This window comes from Peromyscus maniculatus, chromosome X (genome assembly GCF_049852395.1).
Source record: "Peromyscus maniculatus bairdii isolate BWxNUB_F1_BW_parent chromosome X, HU_Pman_BW_mat_3.1, whole genome shotgun sequence".
Lineage (NCBI taxonomy): Eukaryota > Metazoa > Chordata > Mammalia > Rodentia > Cricetidae > Peromyscus > Peromyscus maniculatus.
This window is the reverse complement of record NC_134875.1, coordinates 85,000,156-85,020,071: the sequence shown is the minus strand read 5'-3', so window position 1 is coordinate 85,020,071 and position 19,916 is coordinate 85,000,156. Positions and strand designations below refer to the sequence as shown.

Genomic DNA, 19,916 nt, shown 5'->3' with positions numbered 1-19,916 from the left:
AGGGACAGCGATGTGGTACCACACCACACTAACGCTGGTGCAGGCAGAGTGAGCAGACCCAACTCTGCATGGGCCAGGCCTCTCTGGAATGTGGCACTTGGCTCTCGGAAGGAGAGGGACCAGCTCACAGGAGGAATGACAGAGAGGCCTGAGGATGTTGAACCCGAAGAAGAGAACATTAGATGATGGGGTGGTGGCGGCGCTGAGTGGGGACAATTTCCGTCTTTGATTCTCTAAAGGGTACCTGGAGTGGCAAGAGCAGAGTTATTACTGGGAAACAGATTTTTGTTCAGTATGAGGAAAAGCTTTTTACCAATTAGACAAGCCCAAAAGAAGGGTGTGTTTGAACAGTCACAGGATATGATTCATTCCCATTCCCCCACTCTGACAGGCTCTGACTATGCAGCACAAGACAGGTTTTAATAGAGTAACAAATTCACAAGGATTCTGAAGAAAGATTTCATGACTCCGATATACTCAAGAGCCAGCGACCACTTAGGCCCTTCTAATGATGTTTATGGTTCTGTATTATCTTTCATCTTGGGGAGTTTGGGCACTCTGGGAAGGGGTGGACACTCCATTTTATTCACATGGCACATCTTGCTCCAGCATGGGCTGTTTCAATATAATCCTTAGCAGTTTGGAACATTCACTTTCCTCTGAGAAATTAGCTGATCATTGAGGTGAAAGTCAAATGCTTTTATTTGAGAAAATTTAATTTAACATAAAAATAGGGCTTAAGAGAACAAAAAGTTCAAGGAAACATATGGCAAAAACTAAAATATTCAACAGCTCATGAAGATACACCTTCAAGATGCTCTGAGCCAGCCTTCTTATTTATACTGCCTCTTCCAATCAGCATCACTCTTCACCGAAAAGTGAGCTCCTTCTTAAAAATAGTATTTTTATTTTATGTGCATGCACCATGTGCATGCCTGGTACCCTTGGAGACCAGAAGAGATCACATATGGATCCAGTACCATCAGATACCTGGTACCTCTGAGACTGGAGTTACAGATGGTTATGAGCTGCCATGTGGGTGCTGGGAACTGAACCTGGGTCCTCTGGAGGAGCAGCCAGTGTGCTTAACCGTTCAGCCATCTCTGCAGACCTTAACTCCCACCCTTTATCTAGTGCTTCCATGAGGTTGACATACAGAAGATTCACCTGAGAAGAAAAAAAGAGAATGTGGGAAAGCTTTCCAGACACAAAGTGAAGTCTGGCCCTCATGGTCTGAGGTCTGAGTTGCTATTTGGGGAGTGTACATAGTTCTCTCTCTCTCTCTCTCTCTCTCTCTCTCTCTCTCTCTCTCTCTCTCTCTCTCTCTCTCTCTCTCTCTCTCTCTTCTGGAACTGAGGTCCGAACCCAGGGCCTTGCTCTTGCTAGGCAAGCGCTCTACCACTGAGCTAAATCCCCAACCCCCATAGTCCTCTCTTGAGAAAGATGAATCCAAGGGCAGTAGGTCTGTTTAATTAGGAACAGGCAGCTCTAGGAAGGGAGGAGGTACTCAAAACAGAAAAGACTTTGTTCTTATTTGGTAACAAGGCCTTTTCCTTATCAAACCTTCCCTGGTCAGCTAATGGACTAGATGCTTGCAACTGAGAATAAGAACCCCTGGAGACATGCCTGTTTGAGCAGCCACTGTTTGCACAGAGGCCACCCCCGCCCCCTCCCCGCACTGGCACTGACAGTGATAGAGCTTTCCAGAGCTCACTCCTGGCAGTCCTCATAACTGGATGCCATTCACGATCCCTGCGTTTCCTCGTCTCCATCCTTCCTGGTTTTCGCTCTAAGAAATTACTACACAGCCTCCTATCTCATGAACTGGTATGAAAGCACTGAGATCTTCAAGGATGAAGCTTTTTACCCAGTCAAGCAAGGTAGGAGATGTCCTCATGGGAGCCTGTCCTGCCTTCTGTGCCCCGCTTGCCCCCAAGTCATGCTACCCACTGCAGGATTCTCCTTCCTACCTTAGCCTCATAGTTTGTTTTGAGGGAGCCAAGGTGGCCAAGGAAATCCAATGCCAGGCCAGCCCATCTTTGTGCAGACTCATACTTGTTCCTGCTATACATCAATATTCCAATATTCCAAGACTTGATCATTAGCCAGAGAATCTCCTCTTCTGGGTAGCCCTCCTGAAACCCAAGAAGAGCGACTGTTTTAAAACTGTCCTTGTCTCTACTGACTGTAACACTGCATCAGGTCCTATTATTATTAAACAAGGCGTGCTCAGCTAGCGCTAAGGAGAGATGGCTCTTGGAGAACAGGCCAGGACTTGGCAGGTATGGCAGCTGAAGACTGTCCCACAGTGAAGTCTCGTGAAGTGACAGGAAAATGGAAACAAGCAACGAGGCTTTTCTACTGGAAGAAAAAGTATCAAAGAGACCAGCTCCTGGGCTCTCTGAAGCACGAGAACAATCAGCTCCTGGGCTCTCTGAAGCACGAAAACAATCTGTGTCCTGCTTGGATCTTCTGTTGCTGCTGTCCTCAGCCAATTATCTCTTCAATCCCTACATTTCCTTTTCTGAGATGGTCAAGAAACTGTTTTATTGAGTCTCTTAATTTTCTTGACCAGAATGATTTTTCTATTCTTGCAAAAGTAATAATATTAACGTTAGTGTTGAGATAATCTATTGAGCTACGAACAAAGGGCACATTTCTGAGATGGTCCTCCAGCCTTATCAGTGGTTTGTAACACCACTAATCACATAATTAGATTCGACTCTTCCTTGTATTTTGTAAGAGTGAAAAGGATTAGTGTAAGGAGCGACTTTCTCTGTCCTTGTATAGGAGATGGAGAACAATGAGAGCGTTCATGGTGAAGCCCTTCATACCTAGTATGTCTCAGGCCCTGGAGGGCAGAGATGTGATAGAAGACTTGGGGAGGTGCTTCTGGAGTGGCAAGGATGTTACCTGGGCTTTTATTCATTATTGGTTTGTTTAAGATGGGGACCTTGCTATGTAGAATAGTCTGCTCTTAAACTCCTGAGTTCCAGTGATTGTCACATGTCAGCCTGCCAAGTGCTGTAATTACAGACCCACACCACCATGTCCAGCTGTCCTTCCATTGGATCTATAAAAAATACCATGCATAAGGCACTATGATAATGAGGTTGTTATAAGGGATAAGACAAAGCTTTCATCTTAAAGGACGCGTGGCAGCTTTGGGGAAACAAGGCATCTACATATAAAGATGACTTCATGGCTCTGAGAGTATAGGTCAGTGACAGAATGCTTGTCAAGCATGTGATGCCCTGAATTTCATCCCTAATATCACAAGAGAAAATGACTTCCCAAGGTATGATTAAGGGTTTGTTGGAGTGATAGAGAAGAGCACTAGCAGAGCTTGGTCAGAGGCAGTTTAGTTTGCCTGAAATATTAACCTCCTAGACATCTACTTTTCAAAATTTACAGTCTTTTCTTTCTCTCCATTCCTATAGCAAGCTTTATGTTTCTCTAATATAATTTTTTTAGTTTTTAAAAAAATTTTATTTTATTTTACAATATAATTTAATTCTATATATCAGCTACAGATTCCCTTGTCCTCCCCCCTCCTGCCCCCCTAACCTTCCCCCCAGCCCACCCCCCATTCCCACCTCCTCCAGGTCAAAGCCTCCCCCAAGGACTGAGATCAACCTGGTAGACTCAGTCCAGGCAGGTCCAGTCCCCTCCTCCCAGGCGGAGCCAAGCGTGTGCTCAGTACATGAGTTGGCTGTCTCTAATATAATTTATATCACATCATTTTGAAGAATGTTACATATTTATTTCTTCCAGCCTGTTGAATTCTTTGTGGTACAGATTTTTTGGTTTCATTTTTGTATCCTCGAGTACAACACTATGCGTGACACACAACAGAGGCACAATACAAGTTTGCTGAATGAATTAATGAATGAAAAAATGACCCAATCCTCAATCAAATGTGACCTCATTGGTGAGGTTTACCTTGATTGTTCATAACTTCTTGCACAAACGTTTGTTCCCTGAAATTTTGTTCACTGAACTGTAAAGCATTCCTAACACATTGTCTTTCTCCTTCACTCAGCGGGGGCGGGGTGTCTTTAATGTAAAATGTCATTCTCCTTGTGTATTCACAGCCTGGCACAGTATCCGGTGCATAGTAAGGATGTGGTTACCTTAACTACATGACTGGAAAAGTGATTAAACAAACATGATCACAAGAGAGATATGAATAAGATCTAGATCTACAATGATTACATGAAATATCTAGACTAGGAAAACCCATAGTGAAAGAAAGCAGATTGGTGGTTGCTAGACGCTGGAGGAAGGAGGAATTGGGAGTGTCTGCTAATGAATACGGTTTCCTTTTAGGCTGATGGAATCTTCTAGAATTAGATAATGGTGATAGTTGCATGATTTTATGACTATACTAAAACTCACCAAATTATACATTTTAAAATGGCGAATTTTGTGGTAGATATGTCACTATATATGTATATATATATATATATATATATATATATATATATATATATATATATATATATATATATATATATATACTGGTTTTTCAAGACTTTTCTTTTTATAGCCCTGGCTGTCTTGGAACTCACTGTGTAGAACAGGCCAACCTTGAACTCACAGAAATCCACCTGCCTCTGCCTTCTGAATGCTGGGATTAAAGGAGTGTGCCAACACTGCCTTATTTCTTTAAAGATTTATTTATTCATGCATTTTGTGTATATGAGTGCTCTGTTTTCATGTGCACCAGAAGAAGGAATCTAATCCAATTACAGATGTTTGTGAGCCACCATGTGGTTGCTGGGATCTCTGGAAGAGCAGTCAAGTGCTCTTAACCACTGAATTATCTCTTCGGACCCCATTTTGTAATATATTAAATCTTGACAAAGAATAAAAATATAGCTGTACAAAGAAAGAGAAGGAGATTCGAAGCAGAATAGAATAAATGAAGACTTGAATTATATATGACAGCGAGTATTTCTAAGGGCTACTAAAAGTCGTTTGGCTTAAGCAGCTGATTTCTGTAAGGAGTGAAAGGGGAACAAGTTCGCAAATGCAGGATCAAATTTCTGAGCATTTCCTCAGAATACTACTGGCATGAGAAATGTGAAGATAGTCTAATACAATTCTTCAGTGAAACACATTTTTGGAATTCTTCATTCAAGAAGTCACTCTCTTGAAGCATTAAAACACATATTAATTCATTGAAAACTTAAGAAAGCTTTATAGTAAAAAATGTTGTGAGGCTGGAGAGATGGTTCAGTGGTTAAGAGCACTGGCTACTCTTCCAGAGGTCCTGAGTTCAATTCCCAGCACCCACATGGCAGCTCACAACTGTCTGTAACTCCAGTTCTAGGGGATCTGACACCCTCATACAGACATAGATGCAGGCAAAACCCCAATGTATATTTAAAATATGTTGTAACATGTGACTGTTAATATAGGGTATGTGGAACACTCACTGACACCAAAGGCTGGAGTGTAAAAGGTTTTGTATTGCAGAATATTTGTTTAACTATGTAAAGTTGTGTTGCATTTGTTTAATTATGTAAAGATGTGTTGCTATTTTACCTTGCCTGCCTAAGGCACCTGATAAAAAGCTGAACAGCGGGGCGGTGGTGGTGCATGCCTTTAATCCCAGCACTCGGGAGGCAGAGGCAGGGGGATCTCTGTGAGTTTGAGGCCAGCCTGGGCTACAGAGCGAGTTCCAGGACAGGCTCCAAAGCTACACAGAGAAACCCTGTCTCAAAAAACCAAGAAAAAAAAAAAGCTGAACAGCCAATAGTGAGGGAGGAGGTATAGGTGAGACTTCTGGACAGGGAGAGCAAGTAGGAGGAGGAATTTAGGCTCAAGGAAGAAAAAAAAAAAAAAGGAGATGCCAGGGGCCAGCCAGACACAAAGGAAGCAGGAAAGTAGGACATAAAGAATGAAAAAAGGTAAAAGGCCCTGAGGCAAAATGTAGATGACCAGAAACAGGTTAAATTAAGTTAAAGGAGCTAGTGGGACAAGTCTAAACTAAGGCTGAGCATTCATAATTAATAATAAGTCTTCATGTCTGAATTTGGGAGCTGGTTGGTGGCCCCCCAAAAAAAAATGCCAACTACAATTCTGCATTACAGACCAGAGTTTAGACTATCAAGCTATTCATGGGAAGTCACTGAAATGTTTTGTGTCTTAGTAACTGTCCTCTGGGCCAAGAAACCACTATCTTAGGGGGTTCAACTATGTCCCCCTTGCAAAAGATCATTCTAGCTAATCTGGTTGAATGTTTACTGCCTCTCATAGAGGCACAGAGTTAGGCATGAGATTCTTGCCAGAGTACACAGCTCTTCCCTGTAGTTGTATACAGCTCTGCAATCCATTATGTGGCCTGGGCAGGGGGTAGTGAATATAGAGGCCAGAGAAGATTAGAGCTAGGTGGGAGATCCATGTATGTGGCTACGGGGAAGCTCTCATCCCTGCTTGATAAAGGTTTTTAGGTTTGGCAAGTTGGGGCAGGTATGCCCACATCCCTGAAAGTCATCCCACACCTAGGCTATGTTAGGAAGCCCAATAAATTCACTGATTACCCAGAGTGAACTCTGGAAGAATTGTGCCTTGGTTTGTGACTAGGACCTCAGGAGGAAGGGTAGATGCTGCTTTATGTCTACTGCTGGGAAGGAATTTTAGCAACACTACATCAAAAGGGAAGTGATATGATGAAATGATAGGGGTTTTTCTTTCCCCTCTCTTTTCCCTCTTCCTTCCCTGACTCTCTCCTCCCCCCTCCCCCCCCTCTCTCAACAAGGTCTTGTTATGTAGCCAGACTAGCCTAAGACTGGAGATCTTCTTGCCTCAGTCTCATGAGTGCTGGGACTATGGACATGCACCACCAGGCTCAGCTGAAACTATAGTTTTATCTGGTGCTGGGGAATTAAACTCAGGGCATGCTAGGAAAGCAGTCCACCACTGGGCCACACCCTCAGCTCAAGACTTAAAAATTATTACCTATTTATTTGTGTGTGTATATCTGCATGCCACCATACTTGGGTAGAGGTCAGAGGATTTACAGGAGTTGGTTCTCTTCCACCATGTGGGTCTTGGGCACTGAAATAAGCTTGTCAGGGTTAGCAGTAAGTGCCTTTATCCACTTTATCTTTGGCCAGCTCTATTTTTGTTTTCAAGACAGGGCCCTTCCTATGTAGCCTAGACTGGACTTGAACTCATGACCCTGAGTGCTGGATTACAGATATGCAGCACCACACTTGGCTGGTTAGTTGTTTTATGCATGTTGCATCTGAGGTAATTTTGGAACTACCTTGTGGGCAGCAACAGACCATAGTTAAAGCATGTCAATTCAAAGGACAGAAGACAGAGTGCAGAGAAAAGAGTAGAGCATGTTGGAATTGTCCAAGGTTGGGGGGTAAGAGAAACGACAACACAAAGAGGCGGGGGAAGAATGGGAAAGAAAGTTTGATAATGAGGCAGTGGTCCATAAGGAGGTCTAGGGTAAAGACAATTATATTTGCTAGAAAGTAATCATAACGGTCTTGTGGAGTAAAGTGTGTCTATGAACGTGGAGAGAGGGTAAAGTGGGTGAAGATGAAGACAACTAGGCTAGCAGAGTCTTGTAGACTTGGCTCTCCATCTTGAGGAAGGGAAACTACTGAAGAGGATGAAGAAAGGTCCTGCATACTTGAACAGTTAAAAGACCTGAAGCCCAGGCGGCCTAGAAACAACGAGGCTGTGCATAGTGACCTCAAATTTATAGCAGTCCTCCTGCCACAGCTGGGGTTACAGGCATGAGCCACGATGCCCAGCCAAACTTGAAATTTTCAAAGATGCTACTTGCTGGCTGCAAAACCATATAGAAGAAAAGAAGAGCATCCGCTGAGACCAGTTAGGGAAGGCTCCCAGTGGCTGAGACAAATGAAAAGAGCTTGAAGTAGGATGTTAACTTTGGAAGGTGGAAAGAAGTGAATTAAGACATGTTTACAGGTAGAACTGGCAGCTCCTGGTAACAGTTTAGAAGTGGAAATGAGGAATGTTTCTAGTTGGGAAATCAGAGGATGGTACCATGTGGATTCAGAGAACACTAGAGTTTTATTTAATTTTGTATTAGCTATCTTCATTCTCACCACTGGCCAAGAGAATCATTAGTCCTCAAGAAAATAACCTTTTTGTAGCTATTCTCCACAAATGACATAGACTTATCTGTGAAATAAGAAAACTGAGGTATTTGTTCCAATGGCTGGTGAGAATTTATTTTGTTGCTGTTGTTTCATGCAGGGTCTCACTATGTAGTGAGGCTGGTTTTGAACTCTTAATCATCCTGCCTCTGCCTTCCAAGTGCTAGGATTTTAGATGTGCTCCACTAGGCGTGGTTGACAGGGGCTCATATTTTAAACCAGCCTTCTCTGTCCCTAACATGCCATACACATCTTTAACTGAACCATAGGCTTTCTAGAGCACAAATGTCCACATTCTGAGGTGCTTTTCAGATTCCCTAAAGTGAATACTATGCATGCCTGTAGCTGAAGTTTTCTCCAGTCCTGCCCAGCCCCAATGGACCCCACAGCCACTTATAATCACTCAGAAGCTTATATTAATTAAAACTGCTTGGCCTTTAGCTCAGGCCTACCACTGACTAGCTCTTACATTTAAACTCAGCCCATTTCTGTTAATCTATATGTTGCCATGTCTTCTGTGCCATTACATGCTGTTCTCTGGATGGCGGGCTGTTGTCTCCTCCTCAGTTCTGTTTTTCTTTCCCAGAATTCTCCTTGTCTACTTATCCCGCCTAAACTTCCTGCCTGGCTATTGGCCAATCAGCGTTTTATTTATCAACCAATCAGAGCAACACACTCACAGCATACAGAACATCCCACAGCACCTCCCCTTTTCTGTCTAATCAAAAGGGAAGGGTTTAACTTTAACATAGTAAAATTACATATAACAAACAATTATTAACCAAGAATTACAGTTACAATATTTAGTCTATTTTGTGTATTTTGTAAAACTAAAGAAAATATTTTATCATCTATTCTATATTTGTGAGTCTAAAGTTTCATATCTAATTTATCTTTTATCATAACCAAGGAAAATTATAACTATATAGTCTTCAACTACATCGAAGACCTCAGAAGGATACAATATTACCCAAGTAAACAGGAAGTGCAGTGTAAGCAACTTCCAAAAATCTAGAATGACAGAGACAGCTGTCTGCTTCAACAGTCATCAAAACTCACTAAAGAAGTATGAAGTGTATAAATTTGAGAGACATTATAAGATAGTTCTCTGTTAGTAATATGTTAGGATAGAAAGTGAATCAGGTACATTTTGGACTTACCAAGGTAGGATAGATAATGAAATATTTTCTCTGAGTTTGTCAAATGCAAATGGACTAGATATTGTTGATGTATTTATTACTTGTACATATTATATATAGTTATTGTATTTATTGTATATAGTTTTTCTATATTAGTTATAACTTTTTATTATTTTTTATTTTTATTAGAAAAAAGGGGAAATGTGGTAATATTTTATTTGTGCTGAAATGTGGTGATATTTTATTTGTATGTTAATAAATAAATTATTTGCCTGGAGATCAGAGGACATAGACAGCCATAAACAAAAGTCAGGCGGTGGTAGCACATGTCCTTAATCCAATCACATGGCAGGCAGAGTCTCTGTGTGTTCAAGGACACAGCCAAGCATGGTGACACATGCTTTTAATCCCAGGGCCAACAATAGAGATCTGGAGGTCTGTATAGACAGGCAGTGATGAGGAAGTGAGGTAGCTTGGCTAAGAGCCAATGAGGAGGCAGAACAGCAAGGCAATAAAGGAGCAGTTTAGACAGGAAGAAACTAATTTACTTTGGAAGCTACGGCTGCATGGTGAGCTATGGTTAGTTGGTGGCTATTCCTATTTCTCTGATCTCTACAGCTTTCACCCCTGTATTTGTCTCTGTGTTTCTTATTTAATAAGACTGTTTAGAAATTTGTTTACACACATCAGTTCATCGAGATACACCAGACACCTTACCTACTGAAATCATACAATTCAATGGGTTTTACAATAGTCACAGTTTTATGCCACCACAATTATCACTTTAGGCACCTTCATCCCCCTAAGGAAAATCCTGTGCCCTTTAACTTCTCATTTCCCATCAATGATACTCACCCCAACACCCTGGACAACCACTAATCTGCCCCATATCTTGGCTTGTCCTAGACACTGATCATAAATAAAATCAGACAGTAAGTGATTCCTTGGGACTGACATCTTTCACTTAAAATAATTCATTTAACAAATAGGTCTTATATTGCTCAAGCTAGCCTTGAACTCACTATGTAGCTGAGAATGACTTGAATTCATGATTGTCCTGCCTCCATCTCTTAGGTGCTAGGATTATTTGCTTGTGACAGCATGCCAAGTTTTATGTGGTATTGAGGACTGGATCCATGGCTTCATGCATACTAGGCAGGCATTCTATTAACTGGTAGATTCCTAACCCCATATAATGGTTTTAAGGTTCATCCATTCTATAGCATGTATCAGTATGCCAATCCTTTCCTTGGTCAGATAATATTCCATTATATGGAAATACCACAATACATATTTATTAATCAGTTGATAAGACATTTAAGTTATTTGCCTTTTTACTGTACGAATGAATCTGCTTTGAGCATTTGTGTATAAGTTCTTATTTGTATACACATTTTCATTTCTCTTGGGTATATACATAGGGATGGAGTTTCTTGGCACTGCCAAGCTATTCTTCCTTCTTCCACTTTTTGCGTTGTTGGGAATCAAAACCAGGACCTTGCACATTCAAAGCATGCATTCCCCACCTTTTAGCTGATTTTCTTTCTTTCTTCCTTCCATCCTTTCTTTTTGATTTTTTGAGACAGGGTTTCTCAGTATAGTTTTGGTGCCTGCCCTGGATCTGTAGATGAGGCTGGCCTTGAACTCACAGAGATCTTCCTGGCTCTGCCTCCTGAGTGCTGGGATTAAAGGCATGTGCCAACACCATCTGGCTGATTTTCAAAGCTCTGCCCCACTTTATAATCACAGTCTCTGTTGAGAGTACCAATTATTTGTCAGTAGTTGTTTTTTCCTGTCTTTTTGAGTATTGTCACCTTATTGGGTGTAAAAGTGACAGATTACTTTATTATTGCATTTATATTTGTATATCTGTGATAACTAATTACGCTGAACATCTTTTTATATGCTTACTGGTCATATGAATATCTTCTCTGGAAAAAATGGCAACTTCTATCCTTTGCCCACTGGAAAAATGTGGCTGTCCTTATGGAGTTATAAGGTTTCTTTATATATTCCCAATGCAAATCTCTTATCTCCAACATTTACTCCCATGCTTTCAGCTACCTTTTTATTTCCTTAATGGTGTTCTTTATAGGAAAATGTTTAATTTTTTTCTCAAACCTAATTGTTTATTTTTCTTTTACTTCATGATAGGAGACCTAAGAATCCATTTCCCAATACAAGATCACAAAAGATTTAAATTCTGTTTTAGAGAAACTGAGCCAGATATGGTGGTACATGCTGGTAATCATAGCAATTGTGAGGTAGATGCAGGAGGATTAGGCATTCAAGATCACCCTCAGCTATACAATGAGTTTGAGGACAGCAACACGAAAGCCTGTCTTAAAAAGTAACAAAACAAAACAAGATCTTTTCTTTTTCTTTTTTTTTTTTGGTTTTTCGAGACAGGGTTTCTCTGCGTAGTTTTGCGCCTTTCCTGGATCTCACTTGGTAGCCCAGACTGGCCTCGACCTCACAGAGATCCGCCTGGCTCTGCCTCCCGAGTGCTGGGATTAAAGGCGTGCGCCACCACCGCCTGGCCAAAACAAGATCTTTGAGTCAGCAATGAGTGTGAAACAATGAAATAGTAAACTACTTGTATGGAATATCTGTGGTGTTGAACAACTGCCAAGATGGACAGCAAAATCACATAGAATAATAAGTAACAAATTATCGAGTAGGGAAATTGTCAGTCTAGGAATTCTACTCCATGACAACACTGGTGATTAAGAGATTGAAGACATAGATTCGTTTCATTTGGATTGAGATAAGGTCTCCTTATGTATCTAAGGCTGTCCTTGAACTTACAATATAGCCAGGCTCATCTCAAACTCACAGGAAGTGATGGATGATAAACAAGACAATGTTGATGACTGTGTGAGCAAGGGAACAGCTTGTTTTGTAGTTGGATGAGGTTCAGGGTAAGGATTTAGAAATACAAGAGCTTCTAGAGACATAGTGGGAAGAAAGTGATATATCAAGTTTGTGTTTGGGAACAAAGGAAAAACAGAAGAAGACAGAGCCAAAGAGAAACTAGGAATCAAACTACAGAAACAAAGGTGAAAACAGACTAAGTCTAACTCAAAGCTGCCTTGCAGAAACCTCAATTCCAATGCCAGGGAAATATGAGGCTAGGAAGAAATAAGATTAGATGAAGGGAAACCCAAGGACCATTGTGTTGTGAAGACTTCTAGGTTCAATTCTCAGCTTTTCCATTATATATTTGCATGCCTTGTATAAGATATTTAACCTTTCCATGCCTCAATTGACAAAATAATGAACTCAACTTAGTGTAGTTATGCACACCTATAATCCCAGCACTTGAGGAGCTGAGGTAGGAGGATCATAAGTTTAACACCAGCTTGAAATACGTACTGAGACTCTAGTTAAAAAAAATGACAGAGATTTAATTTGGTAACCTCAAAGACTATTAATTCTCCTGGTCACAGAATGAAAATTTACATGTCTTTTAGATCCTAACTAATAGATGATCATAAGAGAGAAGACACTATTGCTAAGTGAGTTTCTCAGATGCTAATGTAATGTGCATAAAGGAATATTCTGAAAATTCAGGTTTTCACTCCTCTAAGCCTACATCCATCTCCTAGGGACTCAGCCTCTTGGTGAAGACCCAGAGTCTCCTAGTTCTTTCCTGCTACCCCCTTTAGCTTTTTCTTCTAGCACATCTCTATTCCTTTGTGACTCCTGCCAAGACACAGAACCATTCCCTAACAGGGACCCACAGTGGTTGTGCTAGACTGGGACTCAGGGACTCCACAGCTAGGGCATTTGACTGGGACTCAGAATGGACTTCACAGCTAGGGCATTTGACTGGGACTCAGGGACTCCACAGCTAGGGCATCTGACTGGGACTCAGAGTGGACTCCACAGCTAGGGCATCTGACTGGGACTCAGGGACTCCACAGCTAGGGCATCTGACTGGGACTCAGAGTGGACTCCACAGCTAGGGCATCTGACTAGGACTCAGAGTGGACTCCACAGCTAGGGCATCTGACTGGGACTCAGGGACTCCACAGCTAGGGCATCTGACTGGGACTCAGAGTGGACTCCACAGCTAGGGCATTTGACTGGGACTCAGAGTGGACTCCACAGCTAGGGCATTTGACTGGGACTCAGAGTGGACTCCACAGCTAGGGCATCTGACTGGGACTCAGAGTGGACTCCACAGCTAGGGCATCTGACTGGGACTCAGAGTGGACTCCACAGCTAGGGCATTTGACTGGGACTCAGAGTGGACTCCACAGCTAGGGCATTTGACTGGGACTCAGAATGGACTCCACAGCTAGGGCATCTGACTAGGACTCAGTGGACTCCACAGCTAGGGCATCTGACTAGGACTCAGAGTGGACTCCACAGCTAGGGCATCTGACTGGGACTCAGAGTGGACTCCACAGTTAGGGCATTTGACTAGGACTCAGAGTGGACTCCATAGCTAGGGCATCTGACTGGGACTCAGAGTGGACTCCACAGCTAGGGCATTTGACTGGGACTCAGAGTGGACTCCACAGCTAGGGCATTTGACTGGGACTCAGAGTGGACTCCACAGCTAGGGCATTTGACTGGGACTCAGGGACTCCACAGCTAGGGCATTTGACTAGGACTCAGAGTGGACTCCACAGCTAGGGCATTTGACTGGGACTCAGGGACTCCACAGCTAGGGCATTTGACTAGGACTCAGAGTGGGCAACAACTAAAGTATGGAACACCCACTCAGTGAAGAAACCAGATACATACTACATGCACCAAGAAGCACTTCAGATGGTTAACTCCAGATGCCTAGATCCCAGCACAAAACCATGAACATGAAAATCCAAGAAAATACACCTCCTTCAGAAGCTAACAACTCCATTGTAATAGGTGCCAATGAAAGCAATTAGCTGAAGCTCAAGACGAAGACTTCAAAATAACAATTATGAATATATTCAAGGACCTTAAAGAGGATATGGACAAATGCCTTAATGGAGACCATGAAAACACAAACAGTTGAATGAAATAATGACAATAATTTAAGGTGTGAAAGTAGAATTTAACAAAGAAATAGAATAAGTAAAGAAAATGCAAACTGAAATAAAACTGGAGATAAAAACCTCAGGATGCTAAACAAAAGCCTCAGAGATAAGCCTCACCAACAGATTAACAAACATGGAAGAGCGAATTTCAGGTCTTGAAGACAAGGTAGAAGAAATGGATAGTTCAGTCAAGGAAATGTTAAATATAAAACCATCCAAGCAAAAGGCATCCAGGAAATCTAGGGCATTATGAAAAGACCAAGCTTTTTCATAATAAAGAACAAGGGAAAGAAACCCAGGTGAGAGGCACAGAAAATATTTTTAACAAAATCATAGAAAAATATTTCCTAAACCTAAGGAAAGAGATTCTCATATCAAGGTTCAAGAGGCATCCAGAACACCAAATTGATGAGAAGAAACTCCCCATGATACATAACAATCAAAATACTAAATGTATAGAACAAAGACCAGATATTAAAAGTCACAAGGGAAAAAGACCAACTCACATATAAAGGGAGGCTCATTAGAACAACACCTGACTTGTCAGTGTTGACTCTGAAAGTCAGAAGGGCTAGGAGGGATGTTCTGCCAGCTCTGACAGATCACAGATGCCAGCCCAGATACCAAACAAAACTAACAATCACAGTCACAGTCAACAGAGAGTGAAAAACATCTCATGGTAAAAAAACCAAAAAACCAAAACAAAAACAAAAAAACAAATTTAAGCAGTTTCTGTCTACCAATCTTGTTCTACAGAAGTCACTAGAATGAAAACTTAAGTTTGAAGAGAAGGTTAACTACTCCCAAAGAGGACACTAGGAATAAATAATCCCAACACAGTTAATCAAAAGATGGCAAGAAACCTACACCAAAATAATAGGACTTAATAAATTCTGTTCATTAATAACTCTCAATATTAATGGTCTCAATCTCCCAATAAAAAGACAGACTAGCAGACTGGATTAGAAAATAGCATCCATCTATCTGCTGCATCCAAGAAATACACCTCATCATCAAGGAAAGATGGGGGTACAAGGATGAAAATAAGCAAATGGACCCAAGAATCAAACAGGTGTAGCTATTTTAATATCTGATAAAATAGACTTCACACCAAAATTAAAGGAAACATTCATTAAGAGGCTATAACAACTCTAAATATTTGTGCACCAAACATGAGGACGCCCAAGTTCATAAAAGAAACACAGTTAAAAATTAGGTATTGACCCTAATACAGTGATAGCTGGTGTTCTCAATACTCCACTCTAGACAATAGACACATGACTCAGACAAAAATTAAACATGGAAACACTGGAGTTAAATGACGTCATAAATCAAATGACGTTCCATGCAAACACTAAAGAATACACTTCTTCTTAGAAATTCATGGAACTTTCTCCAAAATTGACCATATATTAAGGGAAAAAGGCAACTCTCAACAGATACAAAAATATTGCAATAACACCTTGCATCCTATCTGGGTATCAACAATAGAAACAACAAAAAGCGTACAGACTCGTGGAAGCAGAAGAACTCACTACCGAATGAAAATTGGGTCAAGACAGAAATCAAGAAGTAGATTAAACACTTTTTAGAACTGAATGAAAACGAAAGTAGAACACACCTGTCCTAGTTGGGGTTACAAATGCTGTGACGAAACATCATAACCAAAATAACTTGGGGAGAAAAGGGTTTACTCAGATTACACTTCCAAATTGTAGCCTACTATCAAAGGAAGTCAGGACGGGAACTCAAACAGGGCAGGATCCTGGAGGCAGGAGCTGATGCAGAGGCCATGGAGGGGTGCTGCTTACTGGCTTGCTTCCCACGACTTGCTCAGCCTGCTTTCTTAGAGAATCGGGACCACCCACCCAGGGATGGCCCCATCCATCATAGGCTGGGCCTTCCTCCAACAATCACTAATTAAGAAAATGCTCTGTAGGCTTTCTACAGCCTGATCTTATGGAGACATTTTCTCACTTGAGGCTCTTTCCTCTCTGATAACTCCAGCTTGTGTCAAGTTGACATAAAACCACCCAGCACAATACCCAAACCTATGAAAAACAATGAAGGCAGTTCTAAGAGGCAAGTTCATAGCACTAAGTGCCTACATAAAAAAAAAAAAAACATAGAGATCTCATATCAATAACTTAATGCCACACTTTAAAGCTCTAGAAAAACAAGAAGAAATAATACCTCCCAAAAAAGAGTAGATAGGAAGAAATACTCAAACTCGGAGCTGAAATCAATAAAATAGAACTAACAATACAAAAGCAAGAAAAAGAATCAATGAAATGAAGAGCTGGTTCTTTGAAAAATCAACACAATTGACAAACCCTTAGCGAAATTAACCAAAAATAAAGAAAGAAGATCCAAATTAATAAAATTAGAGATGAGCCGGAGATTTTACAATAGGCACTGAGAAAATTCAGAGAACCATAAAGGACATGCTTTAAAGAAAATCTGTAATCTACCAAACTGGAAAATCAAAAAAAAAAAAAAAGATAATTTCTTTTTGTTGCTTTTCTTCTTTCTTTCTTTCTTTCTTTCTTTCTTTCTTTCTTTCTTTCTTTCTTTCTTTCTTTCTTTCTTCTCTCTCTCTCTCTCTCTCTCTCTCTCTCTCTCTCTCTCTCCCTCCCTCCCTCCCTCCCTCCCTCCCTCCCTCCCTCCCTCCCTCCCTCCTTCCCTCCCTTTCTTTTCCTTTTTTCTTTTTCTGAGACAGGGTTTCTCTGTGTAACAACAGCCCTGGCTATCCTGGAACTCACTTTGTGGATCAGGCTGGCCTCGAACTCACAGAGGTCTGTCTGCCTCTGCCTCCCAAGTATTGCTATTAAATGAAGAGGCATTTTCTAGTTCTTTTTACAAAGCCACTATTATTCTGATACCAAAACTACAGAAAGACCCCTCAACAAAAATTACAAATCAATTTCCCTTTATGAGCATAGACTCAAAATTTCTTAATAAAGTACTTGCAATCTGAATCCAAGAACATATAAAATAGATTATTCACCATGATCAAGTTGGCTTTGATTCAACACATGTAAATCAATAAACATAATCTACCATATAAACTGACTGAAAGACAAAAACCACATTAGATGCAGAAAAGGCTTTTGACAAAATCCAACATCTCTTTATGATAAAAATCCTAGGGAGACTAAGGTATAAGGGACATACCTCAGTATAATAAAGGCAATTTATGGTAAGCCCATAGCCAACATCAACCTATATGGAGAGAAACTCAAAGCATTCCCACTAACATCAGGAACAAGACAAGGCTGTCCACTTTCTTCATATCTATTCAATACAGTACTTGAAGTCTTGGCTAGAGCAATAAAACAACTGCAGGAGATCAAGGGGATACAAATAGGAAGGGAAGAAGTCAAAGTATATTTTAAAAATACATTATATATATATTATTATTATTATTTTTACATCCCAACCACAGTTTCCCTTCCCTCCTCTCCTCCCAGTCCCTCCCCAAGTTAAAGTATCTTTATTTTCAGATGATATGATAGGATACATAAGTGACCTCAAAAATTCCACCAGGAAACTTCTACATCTGATAAACACTTTCAGCAAAGTAGCTGGATACAAAAAAAAAAATTAGTAGCCCTCCTATATACAAATGACAAACAGATTGAAAAAGAAATCAGGGAAACAGTACCTTTCACAATAGCCTCAAAAATATCTTGGGATAACTCTAAGCAAGCAAGTGAAAGACCTGAATAATAAAAACTTTAAGACATTGAAGAAAGAAATTGAGAAAGACGCCAAAGGATGGAAAGATCTCCCATGCTTATGGCTTGGTAGGAGTAATGTTTTGAAAACAGCCATCCTACCAAAAGCAGTAACAAATTCAATGCACTCCCCATCAAAATTCCAATACAATCCATCATGGAGATTGAAAAAATATTTAACTTCATATGGAAACACAATAAACCCCCCAATGCTAAAACAATCCTGGAGGTATCAGTGCCCCAGATTTCAAGTTGTTTTAAAAAAGGTATAGTAATAAAAACATCATGGCATTGACATAAAACAAGATATGTTGATCAATGGCATATAATTGAAGATCTAGACATAATTCCACCCAGCAATAGACACCTGAGTTTTGAAAAAGAAGCTGAAAATACACACTGGAGAAAAGACAAGCATTTTCAACAAATGGTGCTGGTTAAACTGGATGGCTGCATTTAGAAGAATGAAAATAAATCCATATCTATCACCCTGCACAAAACTCAACTCCAAACAGATCAAGGACTTCAATATAAGACCAGATGCCTTTGAGTCTGATAGAAAACACTATAGGGAATAGGTTTGAACTCATTGATACAGGAAAGGTCATTCTGAACTAGACCCAGGAGCACAGGTATAAAGACCAACAATAAAGAAACGGGACCTCACGAAGCTAAAAAGTTTCTGTACAGTAAAGACATCATCCTTCTAGCAACTAGAAGCCTACAGAATGGGGAAAACTTTATCAATTATATAACTGATAAAGAGTTAGTATCTAGAAAAAATGAACATCAAGAAAACAAATCACACAATTTAAAAATGTGGTATAGAACTAAACAGAGAGATCTCAAAAGGCAAAATACAAATGACTGAGAAATACTTTAAAAATGTTCAACATCCTTAGTTATCAGGGAAATGCAAATTAAAGCTACTTTGAGATTTCATTTCACCCCAGCCAGAATGGCCAAGATCAGTAAAATAAATGACAGCAATGCTGGTGAGGATGTGACAAAAAGGGGACACTTATCCATTGCTGGTGGGAGTACAAGTTTGTACAGTCACATGGAAACCAGTGTGGGTGTTCCCCCAAAAGCTGGAAGCCAATTTATCAGAAGATCCAGCTCTATATACCACTCTTGGGCAATCACAAAACTCTGCGTCTGACTACAAAGATTCGTGCTCACCCATGTTCATTGCTGCTCTATTCATAACACCAGAAATTGGAAACAGCTTAGATACCCATCAAGTGATGAATGGATAATGATAATGTGGTACGTTTATACAAGGAATATCATTTACCTGTTCAGAAAAATGAAATTTTCAGATAAATGGATGGAGTTGGAAACAATTACCCTGAGTGACATAACCAAGATCACAAAAGACAAACAACACATGTCTTCTCTTTTATGTGGATGTTAGCTTTTAAGCTTTGGAGATGTGTGTTTCATTCAGAATATCCAGAGGTCAGGTATCTAGTAAGGCATCAGAGGAGAGGAGGGAATCCTCTAAGAGAAGGAAAAGAGAATACAGTGTTATAAAGAGACAAAGCGTAAACTAGAAGTATTAAATGAGGAGGAGGATGGGAGGGCAGCATAAAGGAGGAAATATGGGGAGGGACAACTAACACTAAAGACCTTTTGAAAGGGAAACCCACTACTATAAAAGCTTCCTAAAATATATACATATATGAAAGGAATTTAAATGGAGTCACCATATAATGAGGTAGACAGGGCCCCAACTAGACATCTTATGCCACTAATTAAAACCTCTAGTGCTAGGAATGGGTTATCTGTTGTTGAGTCATTGGTCAAAGAGGTCTTATAGACCTCTACAGACATCACGGGCTATTGCCAAGGCTACTGGTT

The 19,916-nt window shown here is 40.5% G+C and overlaps 1 protein-coding gene across 1 annotated transcript in view; it reads right to left on the bottom strand.

The window, feature by feature from the left end:
* Positions 1-684: 684 nt before the first annotated feature.
* The window catches only part of Tex11 (testis expressed 11), a 289,769-nt gene continuing 270,537 nt past the window's right edge, over positions 685-19,916 (bottom strand). The window contains exons 28-29 of the mRNA XM_076561730.1: positions 1,971-2,135; positions 685-1,167 (exon numbers count right to left, since the gene is read on the bottom strand). Coding sequence (XP_076417845.1) covers positions 1,012-1,167; positions 1,971-2,135 — 321 coding nt within the window. The 3' untranslated portion in view covers positions 685-1,011. The remainder of the gene's footprint in view (positions 1,168-1,970; positions 2,136-19,916) is intronic.